Below are 16,953 nucleotides of genomic sequence, written 5' to 3' on the forward strand. Positions count from 1 at the left end.
GATTTCACTCGACAGGACTGCATTGACGATCAATGCAGTGGATATCAACATTAATTTCACTCGGGAGGATGTCAGTGGGAATAATCTAGCCTTCCTGGATTGTGATGTACACATTAGACAAGACAGAAGCCTGAGCATCGAGGTCTACCGGAAACCCCCCCACACAGACCAGTACCTACCCTTCGACTCTCACCACCCACTGGAACACAAATTGGGGGTCATTAGGACCTTGCAACACAGGGCTCAGAACATTCCTACAATGGTAGAGGGAAAAGAGAAGGAGCAGAATCACATCAAGAAAGCACTTCAGAACTGCGGGTATCCCAACTGGGCTTTCTTCAAGAGCAGAAAAAGGAACATAACGGACAAGGAAGATAACAGGAACAAACGCAAGAACATTGTCATTCCCTACGTTTCTGGTCTATCTGAGAAACTCAGGAGGATCTTCTACAAACACGGTCCACCCTAAGGACAGAATAGCCAGACACAAACAGGACAATGTAGTGTATGCCATTCAGTGCAGTGAGGAATGCACGTACTCGTATATTGGAGAGACAAAACAACCACTTCACAGGCGCATGGCTCAACACAGGAGAGCCAGTTCCTCAGGCCAGGACTCTGCTGTCTATCTTCATCTCAACAACAAAGGACACTCATTTCAGGATTGCAACGTACGCATTTTAGCCAGAGAGGATCGTTGGTATGAGCGAGGAGTTAAAGAAGCCATTTTTGTCAACCTGGAACGACCATCACTGAACAGAGGTGGGGGTCTAAGACACCATTTATCAGCCACCTACAATGCAGTCCTTGGCACACTTCCCAGACAACTGAATGCACACCAAAACCCAGCTGTTTTCAGTGACTCACAGGAGGACAGAGAGAACCAACAACCCATTGATGACCCCAACGACTCTCTAGGCCATTCACACCCAGCCCCCAGTGACCCACACCAACAGGATGACTCAACCACACCTTAGGATTGCTTTTCATCCATGAGAGGATAAATACCTGATACTCCCTATTAGTCAGACAGAACTGAAGAAGCCTTTCGGATGAGAGGTGAAACGTCTTCAAGAATCTTCAAGCAAGCCCAGTTGCTCTCTTTTACCACCCACAGTTTACCATGACCTGGATGACTGAGAATCTTCACAGACATAAGACGTGTTTGTGGTCGACAGCATGCTGCATTACTGGAAGACTTGACTCATTCCACACTTAGGACATGCAATTTCATAGAAATTTTTTTTTTTGCGGGGTGGATTTTAAATTTTTTTTTTTCATTACATGTACATTAGAGCACAGTATTTAACCCATCTGGGGATGTGAGCACACCTACACCTGGGGAGCAGTTGCCCTTGTTCAAGGGCACTTCAGCCATTCCTGCTGGTCCAGGGAATCAAACCAGTGACCTTTTGGTCCCAAAGCTGCTTCTCTAACCTTTGGGCCATGGTGTAGTAGTAGTAACAGCAGCAGCAGCACCACTTCAGCCATTACTGCTGGTCCAGGGAATCAAACCAGTGACCTTTTGGTCCCAAAGCTGCTTCTCTAACCTTTAGGCCATGGTGTAGTAGTAGTAACAGCAGCAGCAGCACCACTTCAGCCATTACTGCTGGTCCAGGGAATCAAACCAGTGACCTTTTGGTCCCAAAGCTGCTTCTCTAACCTTTGGGCCATGGTGTAGTAGTAGTAACAGCAGCAGCAGCACCACTTCAGCCATTCCTGCTGGTCCAGGGAATCAAACCAGTGACCTTTTAGTCCCAAAGCTGCTTCTCTAACCTTTAGGCCATGTCGTCGTCTTCTTCTTCTTATTATTATTATTATTATTATTATTATTATTATTATTAATGTAATGAAAACCTATCCAGTGAAAGTTTCCTTCATGTGATATTTTGTGGTTTTACCCAGATGCTGACACACTTTGCTGCATTTGAAGTGTTTTTTGAAGAAAACCTACCAAAGCTATTTGCACATTTCAAGAGCAACAACCTGACGCCTGATATTTATCTCATTGATTGGTACGTATCTCCTTTCCTTTGTGGTCATGTTACATTTCCGTGAACGATGAAATTAAATAATGTAGGGGTTTCAGGTCATTTCCAGCAGAACAGTCTGGTTAAATGGTTATTTTACAGTGTTTTATAAGTTTCTCACCAAGGTGTTCCTCAGGGTTCAGTACTCGGCCTGTTTATTTTCATTATTTTTCCTTATTTCCTTCCTTTTTTAATTCATTTCTCAGTATAAACCATTTTAAATGATTTTCTCGTCTCTGTATTTTGCTGATCTTTAGTCTTAAGCATAAAAAAAGAGCAACTTTTCCAACTAAACAAAACTCAAACAATACTTTGAAGTAGGGGTGGGACGATTCATTCATCTTCTCGATACGTCACAGTGCTTTATAAGTTCCTCACAAATGCAACCACATTGCTTGCAAAAGAAATAAACTAATTTAGTCATCTACTCACATGAAATACTGTACTAAAAGTGGAATAAATTGTATTTTAGTCAGAAAATATGTTTAAACAAGAACTTTTAACAAACAGAACATCATGCGAGTGGCTCTGGGCTCATTGACCAAACAAAATGGGATCTAAACAGCGAGTCTAAAGCTGCTTTTACATGGGCACTTGCGCGGGAACAAGTTGCCCCGGTGCAACTGCCCATCTAAACACGATTTGATACCAGTGAGTGCAACTTGTTCCGGGCGCAACTTGTTCCTGCTTACCGTCTAAACACAATCAGTAGCAAGTAGGAGGGCTTACGCATGCATGATTCATCCAGGTCATTTATCATCTGGACAAGAGCGCTTCGTGGTAAATTCAGTGGTCCGTTCTTCTCGAGTGCTTTCCCTTGTCAAACTTCTCCACCTTTTAAACGATGCAGTCGAGCGATTCCCAAACCAATCGCAGTGAGAACTGGACTAAAGAAGAATTTCTTACCCTCACCCAGTTGTGCTGATATGCAGATCATTGTTTGCTTTTTCAATTTAAACATCATCTACATAAACATTTTTTTCGTTTCCGTTTCCGGTTGAGAGTACGTCATGCGCGTTCTGGCTCCCGCTTCTCACCAGAGCTTTTTTATTTTATTTCTTTTTCTATTTTTTTTTTCTGTGTGTTTGTGTAGTTTGATGTTTGTTTGAGTGTTTTGTCCGCCGGTTGTGATGTAGCTCCGGACCTAGTTTTGGGCGTCGGTTCCCTCCAGGCCTTGGTTCGCCGTGGGCGATGCCTGCGCTCCCAGCTATGGACTGCAGTAAGCTCGTTGCTCATTTTACATCATGGTTGTCCAGCGCTCTGTGCTTTAACGCTTGGCGTGATGTTCCAAGTGATGTTGCTCGGTGGTGTCGCGGCGGCTGTGCAGGTGGTTTGGGACACACCAGCGCTCTGCGTGGCGGAGCTTCTCTGCTCGTTGTGTGGATGATTGGCGTGGTGTTCGAGCGATGTTGCTGACGGCGTCATGGCGGCGGTGCTGGAGATGTGGGACTTGTTTTCGTGCGCCTTTTGGTGGGACTGTGGCTGCTACACCACGGGAATTACATCCTGACCCCTACTTGGTGGACCTTTTACTTTATTTATTTATTTATTATCTTTTTATTTATTTATTTTTTTTTCCTTGTCTGTATTGTAAAGCGTCCTTGGGTTGTTTGAAAGGCGCTATATAAATTTAACTTATTATTATTATTATTATCTAAAAAAGCTGACTCCGAGTTGATTCGTTCCCTGAATGACGCACCACTCGGAGTGAATCGGTTCTCCGGAAGTGAAATTTGGTTTTACTGCCAATTCACCGAGCATTTAAACAGAAACGAGCAGCAAGAAGGTGCAAGTTAAAAACAAGCTTCTGATCACCAATTTGCACTTTTGTGTTTACCTGTCTAACCTCTGGTTTACCACCAATATAGAGTGAGCATGTAAACAAAGGAAAGTGAGCGTGAATTGTTCTAGCTGCCCGTGTAAAAGCAGCAAAAGTTAGGTTGCCAAACTGTATCCCTACACACCTTCAAAACTTTTATAGTAATCTCTATGACATTGGGACATTGCATGCGGAATATTGCACACAGTACATAAATAGATTTATTCTATCCACATTCACTGGATATGAGCAATCACGTGCTCTGATTGGCTACTCCACTACTAGGATATTAGCTCATATACCATGAGTAGAGAAAAACAAAATGGTGGAGCGCATCAAGTCAGACACATCACCTTATTAAGTATTTAAAAGAAACAGAAATAGCTAAAAGCATAGAGTCCCCCCACCCCCAATATCTCCTGTTCCACACTCCAGCCCAATCAGTGGCAGTAATGCACCTTTAAGTTGGTTTGCCAAACGCCAAAAAACCTTTAAAGAAGAAGAAAGACAAAATGGCAGAGCGTGTTACTTAACCTGCCGAGGACGAAATAAAAACTCCTCTACTCGAAAACAAAACCCAGAAAATACACAAAAAAAGCAACAAAATATGGAATGAAAGTATTCGATGGTAGGAACGTATCTTTTTTTTCTGATTTATTTATTTATTTATTTATTTTCCACAAGAATTATCACATTTTTTACAAATTGCTCCTGTCATTTTGCCGGTGTTCTGATAAACAGTCCTACATCCGCGAAGCGTCCTACGGTAGGAGGGGAGTCCGACACGTCTGTCGAGCAGTCCTACATTGCAGTGTGATTCAGCTTTAACTTTTAGTCATAGTTCGCGGTTTTTCCCTCTGCAAAGAACAGCTTCTACACTGATACAACGTCCACCAACCCTGTCAGAATTCATATGAATGTAGGACGCTCTGACAATTCAGACGACTCCGTCAGAACATGCTTTTACATTCATATGAATCTAGGACGCTCTGACTCTTCAATCGACCCTGTCAGAATATGTAGAATTGTTTTTTTTTGTCACTAGTCACAAGTACCATTTGCTCTATTAAAATGAGCGTAGGACGTTATTACAATTCAAATGACGCCGCAGGACGTTCTCACAACTCATATGACCCCATCAGAATATGCTTCTACAGTAATAAATGAATGTAGGATGTTCTGACAATTCAAGACCCCTTCAGAATATGCTTCTACATTAAAATATGAGTGTAGGACGTTCTTACAATTCAAATGACGCCGCAGGATGTTCTGATAACTCTCATGACCCCGTCAGAATATGCTTCTACAGTAAGTAGGACGTTCTGACTATTCAAATGACCATCGGAATATGTTTGTACAATATATGAATGTAGGGCGTTCTAACATATGCTTCTACATTAAAATAGGAGTGTAGGACGTTCTGACAGTTCCAACGACCTCGTCAGAATATTCTTTTACTTTAATATATGAATGCAGGACTTTCTGACAACTCAATGACCATCAGAATATGCCTTTACATTAACATATGAATGTAGGAAGTTTTGACAATTCAAACGACCCCACCAGAATATACTACACTCACTGTAAAAAAGAATAAGTTAAGCTTACTTGAAAAAAAGGTGGAAACTCGTTGCCTCAAATAAATGAAGTAATATAACTTGTTCTCTTTCAAGTTATCGTTACTTTACGTTTAAAAGTAATCTCCACTCAAAATATTTGTTATCCTTACTTGGAACTTGAATGTTGAGGTTGCTTAAAACCAACTAGTAATGTTTACTTCATACCAGCTAGTAAAGGTTACTTGGAGCAAAGTTGTGTTTACTGGTGTTAAATGGGTTTCTCTTACTTTCAGCTGTGTAATGGGAACCTAATTCCTGATTGTAAGGTTTACTTGCAGAATCTACACCTTACTTATAGTTTGTAAGTATCAGCAGCTTGAACAATTAATGTCTCACTTACACAATGTAATGTAATTAAATGTTATGTTATTTTTATTGCAAGACATAAAACGGCATAACATATTGGAGCATCAATACAGTTTTCATTCAGTCAATAACTTTTTTAAAGCTTACTTTCATTTAACACAGGGCTTTTCAAAGTGTGGGGCGTGCCCCCCCTGGGGGGGCGCCAGAGTTCTTCGGGGGGGCGCAACGTGAGGAAAAATAAACCAGAATAAGTTACTATTGTGGACATTTAGCGAACTTCAGCTAGCCTTTACCAGAGATAAAATAGATCGATTTCTAGTACCTAAAGCTACAGTGAGTGAGGAGACAGAGTCTGGGCCAAGCAAAAAACCAGACCCTCCAGGATGTTGCGATTTGCAACTTCAGCGCAAATTCAACCAATCCCCGCGAATTCAGGGTGGTGTTGCAATTGTATCCAATCACCGCAACTTTCCCGCAAATTTGACCAATTGTTGGCGTCGTCTTGAGGTGACGTCGACAAACTACCTTCCGCCTTACTTCCGTGTATACGTTCAAGAGAAGCAGCATGCGCGCAGTGTTGCCAGATTGGGCGGTTTTAAGTGCATTTTGGCGGGTTTTGAACATATTTTGGACTGGAAAACGTCAGCAGTATCTGGCAACATTACATGATGTGCGAGTCAGTGTTTATATAGGCTTAAATTCTGTTACTGAAAGTGTGTTATGTTTACAGTGAAGGACTGTGTGCACTTTTTTTTTTTTACTTAATACAAGAAATTAATGGATGCCAACATTTTTGCCAAAACGGTATTTTATTTTCCATTGTTTAGGCAGCTTCAGCATCATACTGTGAGATTCTGTTTTTTTCTTCTCTGAAGCCTGAGCCATTTATTTTATTAGTTTATAATTATTGTTTAATTTAGTCTTCAGGAGAGACTGCCTGCACACAGTACTAGTATTAAGTGTTTTTTTTTCTTACATGAAAGCTGAGGCGTTTATATTATATTTTAAGGTAACTTCATGTTGTGCTGTGAGGTTCTCTGCACTTTAACTTTTGAACCAACAGGTGCATTTGGATAAGTAAAGCCGATTTTTCTGCATTTTTGTAGTCCTGGTAATCTTTTATATTGGTAAAGTTGTTTATAGGACCATTTCTCAGTGTCTTTTTGGTTTTTTTAATCAATAGTTTTTCAGTAATAACTTAATATTTAACATATCACTCAATTTTAATCACAAAAAGAGAAAATCGCAACAATTTCTCGCAACTTTCACTTCCTCCCGTAATGTAATCGCAACAAAAACCTAAAAAACACCGCAACTTTCATGGCAATTTTTTGGAAAACCCCCCGCAACATCAGACATTTTAGCCCGCAACAATCACAAAAAAGGCCCGCGGAATCCTGGGGGGACTGGAAAAAGAAGGAAGTATGACCACGATTATTTAAAGTTTGGATTTTCATGGACTGGATCTGAAGATGCTCCACTGCCACAGTGTGTTGTCTGCCAAGAGGTGCTAGCTAACGATGCTGTGAGATGTTTAAAATGTGTAAAACAAGATGTTTTAAAAAGCACAGATGTTTAAAATGTGAAAAATAAAAAAATAAAAATGTGTACAACAACCATTTTTTAAAAATACGAATGGAACATTAAGTATAGCAACAACAAAAATTGTAAGGGGGGGGGCGCTGTTGTTTATTTGCTCTCCGAGGCGGGACTGACTCTCCCACACTTTGAAAACCCCTGATTTAACACATCCAACCCAGAGAAGCATAACATTCCACTTAAAGTGTCAGTCCACCATTTCTGGAATTAAACTCATTTTCTCCACCTCCACTCGAGTTAAATAACTGAGTTTTACCTTTCTCCTGTTCATCCAGCCGTTCTCCTTGTCTGGCAATGCAACAGCACACAGAAAACAAACTTTCACAACTCATTTTGAATGATTTCATTTTATTGGAACACTTCAAGATGGCCAACTATTTGTTTTGAACAGGTTTACGGATTTGCACTAAATCTTACAAAACTGATTACAAAAACTGATTACATTTCGGATGTCTCACTGCGTGCGCAGTGGGGCTTTGAAGGACGAGTAGGGTGTAGAGCAACTACAGCAGCTGATCAGATAGGTCAGAAGTTGAAGCGCTTTGGTGGAAGATCGTGAAGGGGAGATATTTCAGATGGATTGCAAGACTCACGCAATGGTTAGAAATCAGCAGTATGTTAGATTAAGTAGTAAAGATTGAATGCACGCCGTTAATCTGCACCGTTTATAGCACAGCTGATGTAGGACAAAAATCTGTTCAAATGCCAAGAAATGACGTTTTGTGCTCTGCGCATGCGCAGTGGGGCTTTGTAGGACGCATTGATGTGTACAGTAGGACAGTTTATCAGAACACCGGTTTGTTTACATTCTAAGTGGAAATGATTTTGTTGGATGTTTTGTATAAAGTTTTCATTTATCGAATTTGCAAAAAAATAAAAATGCTCCATTTTTCAAAATCCAGTGAATGTGGATCGAATAAAACAGTTATTCCGCTCAATCTCTTCGTGTATGGATTATAGACGAGTCGGTGCTATGCGCCTCGTGAGCTATCAGCTCATGTACGACTCGATTTCGTGGAATAACTGTTGCATGTTCTGTATATTTTTGTCCTTTTTTCCTCTATTGCTATAGCACTATCTCCCCCCCCCATCTGCACTATTAGCATGTACCGTATCACATCTTGCACTATTATTGTTCCAGTTCCATGAAACCTACAGCTACCTCACTTCACTGTCACGAGCATACCTGTCACAGGGTCTCCGCGGATCCTTAAAAAGTCTTATTTTTAATATGTGTTTTTTAAGGTCTTAAAAAGCATTATATTTCGCTATTTTTTGAGCTATGGTATTAAATTTCACATGGGAGGTATTAAATTTCATCCGGGTAGCCTACGGTAAATGAAAAAAAAAAAAAAACGTATGTCTGGATTTTTTTTCCGCGCTAACGTTATTTATTCAACCAGCGTCATTTGTTATCAAGATGCTGAACAAGTAGCACAAGAGCCGTTGTGTGTCTAGCACTAGTTCTAATAGCGCAGGAACCACACCACTGGGGGCAGTGTGTTCTTTTATCCATGTAGTAGACAGTGATGGGAATGACGGCGTTAGAAATAAACGGCGTTACTAACGGCGTTACTTTTTTTAGTAACGAGTAATCTAACTAATTACTTTTTACATCGTTATAATGCCGTTCCCGTTACTTACAATAAAATGCTCTGCGTTACTTTATTAAAGCTGTTCTCATCTGGCACGCTGCTCGCTCAGCCTTTCTTTACTCTGCTTTAGTGTGGGGCGGGGAGACACGAGACAACGGCACAGTAAGCCAATCAGAGTAGATTTGGACAACATACGTAGGTAGGCCACGCCTACTGCACTACTGCGCGCTCTTTCAATCGGAAGAGCCAGCGATGGCGAGCGGTCAGCCCAGCACTGCGCTTTCACACTGGAAATACAGCCAGGACTTTTCATTACTTGAAATAAAAGGCAAGTGTGTTTACGTGCAATGCACATTATGTCGAGGAACAAAGCGTTTGTCCTCGTCAGTGGCCAGTAATTAGTAACATAATTTTAATAACTACAGAAATATATTACATTTGATAGATGTCTTATCTCACATTGTCCCACAAAAATATTAATATAGTGTAGATAACGTTACTAATTGGTTCTGTTAAGTGTCCATTTCAGTCATTAAACACATGTAACATTCACTTTTATTATGATTACACTAATTGAATTTGATTTTTTTTTTGAGGGGGAACAAAATGTAACGGAATAATTACTTTCCCTGGTAATTAGTTACTTTTATGACAAAGTAACTCCGTTACTAACTCAGTTACTTTTTGGGAAAAGTAACTCGTAACTATAACTAATTACTTTTTGAAAGTAACATGCCCAACACTGGTAGTAGAACCATTGAGAGTAGAGCAGACGAGGAAGAAGTGGTTGAACTTGAACATGAACGGAGATGGGGAAGTGTAAATTTAGTAACAAGTGGCTTGAGGAGCCAAAATACAAAAGTTGGCGAACAACAGCAACTTCAGAATATGAAGCGAGATGTAAGGTATGTCGGAAAGACATCAAGTTAACAACAATGGGCTGTAAAGCCCTTGACGCTCACTCGAAAGGGGAAAAGCATATGCGCTATGCTGCTAGTCGGGCAACAACAGTCCCCAGAGGCAGTTCGATCAGTCGTCAAACTTCCTTGTTTCCTCACTGTTTGTTCATGGCAGTACCCTACTATTAAAATATTGAGAAAGCAGTTAATGTTCTGTTTTGTTAACTGAAGATCAATTTGTTTCCTCACTGTTTGTTTACAGCAGTACCCTACTATTAAAATATCGAGAAGGCAGCTAATGTTCTGTTTTGTAAACTGAAGATGCACATTTTTTATAAAAAAAAATGCTTTGAACTTAACCTAGAGTGTGCTTTCTTTTTTTTTTTTACTGTACGTATTTGTTCCGCGGTAGTGGTCTTATTTTTTATACTCAGTGGTCTTAAAATGGTCTTAAAAAGTATTATTTTTGCTGGTCAGAAATGTGCAGAGACCCTGCTGTCAACTTTGAGGTTTGAAAAAAAGGGATATTTCCCAGATTTTTAACTCAAAATAAGGGAAAATTGCGGAAAGTCGTACTCTTCACCAAAAGTGGGTGTGTAGTTGAATGGGGGGCAATTTTCTATCTAGTATTTGTGATTTCCTGTACTCTGGTGCATGTTGGTGATAGCCAAGACCCAAACTCAATATGCTTATGGTTTATAGAGTGCATTTGTGAATAAACTATACATTTATTTTTATTTGCTTTCAGTGGTACCAGTTATTTCCCAAATTAAGGGCTAAAATACGTATCTTATGTTAAAATAAGAAAGGTCATTATATAACCAGTCAATAAATTCAATTCCATTGCAATTTATTATGGTTTTACCATAGTCATGGCCTCGGAACGATAGATAGATAGATAGATAGATAGATAGATAGATAGATAGATAGATAGATAGATAGATAGATAGATAGATAGATAGATAGATAGATAGATAGATAGATAGAGTAATAAAGAGATAAAGAGTAATATAAGATATTAAACCAAGAGTGATTTAAAATGGGTAAGTTTCAGATAGAAAATAAAATAGACAATGAGTGGATAAAACAGTTAATACACCAATTAGTTTACACTAGGCTATTTATGAGGTCTTAGCCAGGACATACTTAATGTAAACATGTGTAGTTTACCTTTGATTATTTGGGAGGCTTTCGTTTTCCCCATGGAAAATTTCTTTGCGAGGGAAGAGTCTGGGAACATTCCAGCCACGCACTTGTTGAAATCATCAAAGAAAGAGAGGCTAATGTTTTTCTTAGCTATTAGCATCGCCATCTTCACCTCAGACCTAATCAGTGTTGCCAGATACTGCTGACGTTTTCCAGCCCAAAATATGTTCAAAACCCGCCAAAATGCACTTGAAACCGCCCAACTTGGGTGGGAAACCGCCCAATCTGGCAACACTGGACCTAATCACTTGTTCAGCCTCGCCTCCGGACGGAGTTCTGTAATTACTGATGCCTGAGAGGGCGGGGACATGAATTCATGGCCCGACTTCCTGCTGTAAACTCCTGTCAGAGGCGCGTCATGAATTCTGGACCTACCGACTTTTTTTATATTGTGAAAATACGGGACTTTTATATAATGTCAAAATACGGGATATTTTCGGGAAAATAAAAATAAACGGGAAGACAGCGGGAAATAAGTCAAAATAAGGGATTTCCCGGGAAAAACGGGAGGGTTGACAGGTATGGTCACGAGTGGATATAGTGCTGTGACATATTCTTCTTGTGAGCAGTTATCCTTATTTAGCGCGGTCTTTATTCAATTATATTATACATATTCTATTATATCTGTCATTCTATTTTTTTAACTTAATCTACATTTATCTATATTGTACTCCTGTACTTGAGCTGCTTCTTCACTGAATTTCCCCTCATGGAAGTCAATAAAGGAATATAATCTTATAAATCAGTGCATCGTCTCAAAAATCAAACTAATTGAGCTATGTGAAGTAGTGTTTCAGCAACAGTAGTTTATTATCTACCAGTTACACGCATTACTGAAAGTTTAACCCAAATCCATAACAGGAAACCCACTGACAGGTGAAGTGAATCACACTGATTATCTCCTTACCATGACACCGGTCAGCGTTTGTGATCTATTAGACGAATCGACTCACCGTCAGCCCTGAGATTCATGTACACTCACCATTTATTGTATTCATTATTACAGAGTTGAGCACAACTACAGCACAGAGTGAATTTTAGATCTGAATCAAATCACCGTTCAGTTCATCAGTTTGGCTCAGATCATTACTTTGCATTGGTGTTTTTAAAAGTGACTCCTTGTTGGCTCATAGATTCACGCCGTCGTTTTGTCTGCGTTACGGGAATCAACCTTGAATCACCGAATCAAATGACTGTTCATTTAATTTAACCGAATCGTTCTCTGTTTAGATTAAAAAAAACTGCATTTGACTCAAACGAAGCATAAATGATGAATCGATTCGCTGTCGGGCCTGAGCGCTACTCTTCGGCCTCGGGGGGGTTTTAATTTCGAGACTGCATTTCATTTCAGAATCTATTTAATAATATTTTAGCGAGTATTCTTGTGGAATTGAGCAACACTAAGATAAGAGAGCCTTTTATTATCCCACAAGGAGAAATTTACATTGTTAGAGCAGCAAAATGTATAGCGAGAAAAAGATAAGGCAGTGAAAAGTACTAAGTATACAAAAAAGGATATAAAAGAAATAAACTACAAATTTAGAGATTAAAAAATTAACAAATTTGCATAAATTAACAGGTTTGCGGAAATACAGTTAACATAAGTGTATTACGCAGGTGGAATTGCACGTGTAAGTAAGTATTGTACAAGTAAGTAGGTATATTGCACATTTTAACCGTGTGTAGCTAGCAGTTCACTATAAGTGTACCCTTACAGTGCAGGCACTTTTTTCATCTTGGGGGATTTTTTATTTTTTTTTTCTTCAAAGAGCGTCATTTCTTCAGCAGTTGACTTTAAAGATGATGGTGCTGATATTATCTTGTGATGAAGTGACAGGTTTCAAAACTTCCAGGTTTCTATAAGAGTTCTTCTCCTTCCCTTTCGCAGGCCTCATCTGGTTAACACATTTCGTTCTGAAACTGCTGATGCACAGCTCTCGTCTCACCAGGGATTCACACCTTGTATTTATAATAACTGATGCTGGCTTGTGTGCGTATGTGTGTGAGATTGCATGCGAGATTGTGCGGTTCAGTACGTCTGAGCAAAGCAACACACACACCCCAGTGTTTTAAACATGAGTAAAGTTAAAAAATGTGTTCTACAGCAATAATGATGAGTTACATCATCACTCCATCTTCTTTTTGCTTAGTAGGACAATTTTTATACTGAGAAAGTGTGTGTGAGAGAGAGAGAAAGAGAGAGAGAGAAAATGAGAGAACGTCAAGTGTTGATGTTCACACCATTTTTGGACTTGGCTCTCGTGGCTGTGATGACACTGCTCGGAAATGTTCATCTGTGTCAACTTGAAATTTTTTTTTTTCTCCTTCCCAACCTGCTGCTTTAAGAACTTCACTGTATCTTATACAACTTAAAGAAAACCTTTTACCCGCAACGGTGTGTTCAGTATCCAGTAGTTTTCTTTCTAAAGATCTGCTCATGCTTACATGTTGCTATAGATTTTCTCCTGGCTGGGTTTTAGCGGTAACCCAACACTGCAGTTTATACAGTGGTGCTTGAAAGTTTGTGAACCCTTTAGAATTTTCTATATTTCTGCATAAATATGGCCTAAAACATCATCAGATTTTCACACAAGTCCTAAACGTAGATAAAGAGAACCCAGTTAAACAAATGAGACAAAAATATTATACTTGGTCATTTATTTATTGAGGAAAATGATCCAATATTACATATCTGTGAGTGGCAAAAGTATGTGAACCTCGAGGATTAGCAGTTAATTTGAAGGTGAAATTAGAGTCAGGTGTTTTCAATCGATGGGATGACAATCAGGTGTGAGTGGGCACCCTGTTTTATTTAAAGAACAGGGATCTATCAAAGTCTGATCTTCACAACACATGTTTGTGGAAGTGTATCATGGCACGAACAAAGGAGATTTCTAAGGACCTCAGAAAAAGCGTTGTTGATGCTCATCAGGCTGGAAAAGGTTACAAAACCATCTCTAAAGAGTTTGGACTCCACCAATCCACAGTCAGACAGATTGTGTACAAATGGAGGAAATTCAAGACCATTGTTACCCTCCCCAGGAGTGGTCAACCAACAAAGATCACTCCAAGGGCAAGGCATGTAATAGTCGACAAGGTCACAAAGGACCCCAGGGTAACTTCTAAGCAACTGAAGGCCTCTCTCACATTGGCTAATGTTAATGTTCATGAGTCCACCATCAGGAGAACACTGAACAACAATGGTGTGCATGGCAGGGTTGGAAGGAGAAAGCCACTGCTCTCCAAAAAGAACATTGCTGCTCATCTGCAGTTTGCTAAAGATCACATGGACAAGCCAGAAGGATATTGAAAAATGTTTTGTGGACGGATGAGACCAAAATCAAACTTTTTGGTTTAAATGAGAACGTTATGTTTGGAGAAAGGAAAACACTGCATTCCAGCAAAAGAACCTTATCCCATCTGTGAAACATGGTGGTGGTAGGATCATGGTTTGGGCCTGTTTTGCTGCATCTGGGCCAGGACGGCTTGCCATCATTGATGGAACAATGAATTCTGAATTATACCAGTGAATTCTAAAGGAAAATGTCAGGACATCTGTCCATGAACTGAATCTCAAGAGAAGGTGGGTCATGCAGCAAGACAACGACCCTAAGCACACAAGTCGTTCTACCAAAGAATGGTTAAAGAAGAATAAAGTTAATGTCTTGGAATGGCCAAGTCAAAGTCCTGACCTTAATCCAGTGGAAATGTTGTGGAAGGACCTGAAGCGAGCAGTACATGTGAGGAAACCCACCAACATCCCAGAGTTGAAGCTGTTCTGTACGGAGGAACGGGCTAAAATTCCTCCAAGCCGGTGTGCAGGACTGATCAACAGTTACCGCAAACGTTTAGTTGCAGTTATTGCTGCACAAGGGGGTCACACCAGATACTGAAAGCAAAGGGTCACATACTTTTGCCACTCACAGATATGTAATATTGGATCATTTTCCTCAAATAAATGACCAAGTATAATATTTTTATCTCATTTGTTTAACTGGGTTCTCTTTATATACTTTGAGGACTTGTGTGAAAATCTGATGATGTTTTAGGTCATATTTACACAGAAATATAGAAAATTCTAAAGGGTTCTCAAACTTTCAAGCACCACTGTAGCTTTTAGTCCTTTCAGAGTTTGTAATCCAGTCTTTAGGCTTGAGCCTTGGAGCATGGGGTCTCTAGGCATCTGAAAAATGATTAAAATAAAGCTTATTTCTAACAGCTTTGACACAACACCTAAATGTCATCGGGGGATTTAAGTCAAGTCAAATTTATTTGCATAGAAGAAGAACAACTTGACTTGTCCAGGGTGTACCCCGCCTCTCACCCATAGTCAGCTGGGATGGGCTCCAGCTTGCCTGCGACCCTGGAGGACAGTATAAGCAGCTACAGATAATGGATGGATGGAAGAACAACAACTTTATTCATCACACAGTTATGCTTGTGAAATTCTTCTCTGCATTTAACCCATCTGAATCAGTGAATACACACAAATGGGTGCACACACACATATCCAGAACAGTGGGCAGCCATGCTAACAGCGCCCGGGGAGCAGTTGGGGGTTCGGTGCCTCGCTCAAGGGCGCCTCAGCCTAAGGCCGCCCCATGTTAACCTAACCGCATGTCTTTGGACTGTGGAGGAAACCGGAGCACCCGGAGGAAACCCACACAGACATGAAGAGAACATGCAAACTCCACACAGAAAGGCCCCCATCGGCCACTGGGCTCGAACCCAGAACCTTCTTGCTGTGAGACAACAGTGGTAACCACTACACCAGCACTTTTAACGACAGACATTGTCTCAAAGCAGCTTTACAGAAAATTAAAGGCTTTAAACATGTGAGCTAATTTTATCCCTTATTTATACCCAATGAGCAACCCTATGGTGACAGTGGCAAGGAAAAACGCCCTCAGACGACATGCGGGAGAAACTTGGAGGGGAGCCAGACTTAAAAGAGAACCCATCCTCATCTGGGTGATGGCAGATAGCGCGATTTTATAAATAACTCTCTTCAATAACAGTGTCCTATATCGTCACAAAGTACAACTGTGTAACCAGGAAAATCATGAAGTCTCTTTTGTTGAACTTATAAACTGTTCATTGATGGAAACTTGAGTGCAGAACTGTTCATGACAACTGCAGTCTTAAAGTTAGCAAGTCAGCTGTAGTCCTCAGACATAAAAGCATTACTGTAAGCGTCCAGAGCGTCTTCCAATTGTGACTTTCAACTGTCCACATGGGGCCGTCCTCCACAGGAGCAATGCGATGAGACTCCAACCAGACGTAGGGCACCAGGATGGATCAGGCAGGTCCGAGGAGCGGAAGAGGTCAGCATCTTGCTGGTGTCTCAAGATCAACATGTAACTCTGAGGGACAGACGGGGGGAAACACAGGTCGTTAGGTATGCCCAATATCACGTAAAGAGTAAAAACAGGATACATATTGCGCCGAGTACAAGCAGGGACTCTGGCAAAACTAACTATGACCGCATAACTAAAATGGGAGAGCCAGAAGGTAACACAGGCATGAGGGCGCCCCGGGACATAAAGCAGCAGCCACTACACCTGTGTTTCCCCCCCCCCCCCCCCCCCCCATCTGTCCCTCTGAGTTACATGTTGGTCCTGAGATTGAGATGCTGAACCTCTTCTGCTCCTTGGACCTGCCTGATCCATCCTGGTGCCCTGTGTCTGGTCAGAGTCTCATCACATCGCTCCTGTGGAGGACGGCCCCATGTGGACAGTTGGAAAGTCACACCTGGAGGACGCTCTGGACTCTTACAGTAACACTTTTATGGCTGAGGACTACAGTTGACTTGCAAACTTTAGGACTGCAGTTGTCATGAACAGTTTTGACCTCAAGTTCCCATCAATGAAGAGTTTATAA

The 16,953-nt window shown here is 40.6% G+C and overlaps 1 protein-coding gene across 4 annotated transcripts in view; it reads left to right on the forward strand.

The window, feature by feature from the left end:
• tbc1d14 (TBC1 domain family, member 14) overlaps window positions 1–16,953 on the forward strand; it is a 99,260-nt gene that overhangs the window by 75,344 nt on the left and 6,963 nt on the right. For all 4 annotated transcript variants that reach the window (XM_060916116.1, XM_060916122.1, XM_060916136.1 and 1 more), the window contains one exon: window positions 1,906–2,015. In XM_060916116.1, coding sequence (XP_060772099.1) covers window positions 1,906–2,015 — 110 coding nt within the window. The remainder of the gene's footprint in view (window positions 1–1,905; window positions 2,016–16,953) is intronic.

This window comes from Neoarius graeffei, chromosome 1 (genome assembly GCF_027579695.1).
Source record: "Neoarius graeffei isolate fNeoGra1 chromosome 1, fNeoGra1.pri, whole genome shotgun sequence".
Taxonomy (NCBI): Eukaryota; Metazoa; Chordata; class Actinopteri; order Siluriformes; family Ariidae; genus Neoarius; species Neoarius graeffei.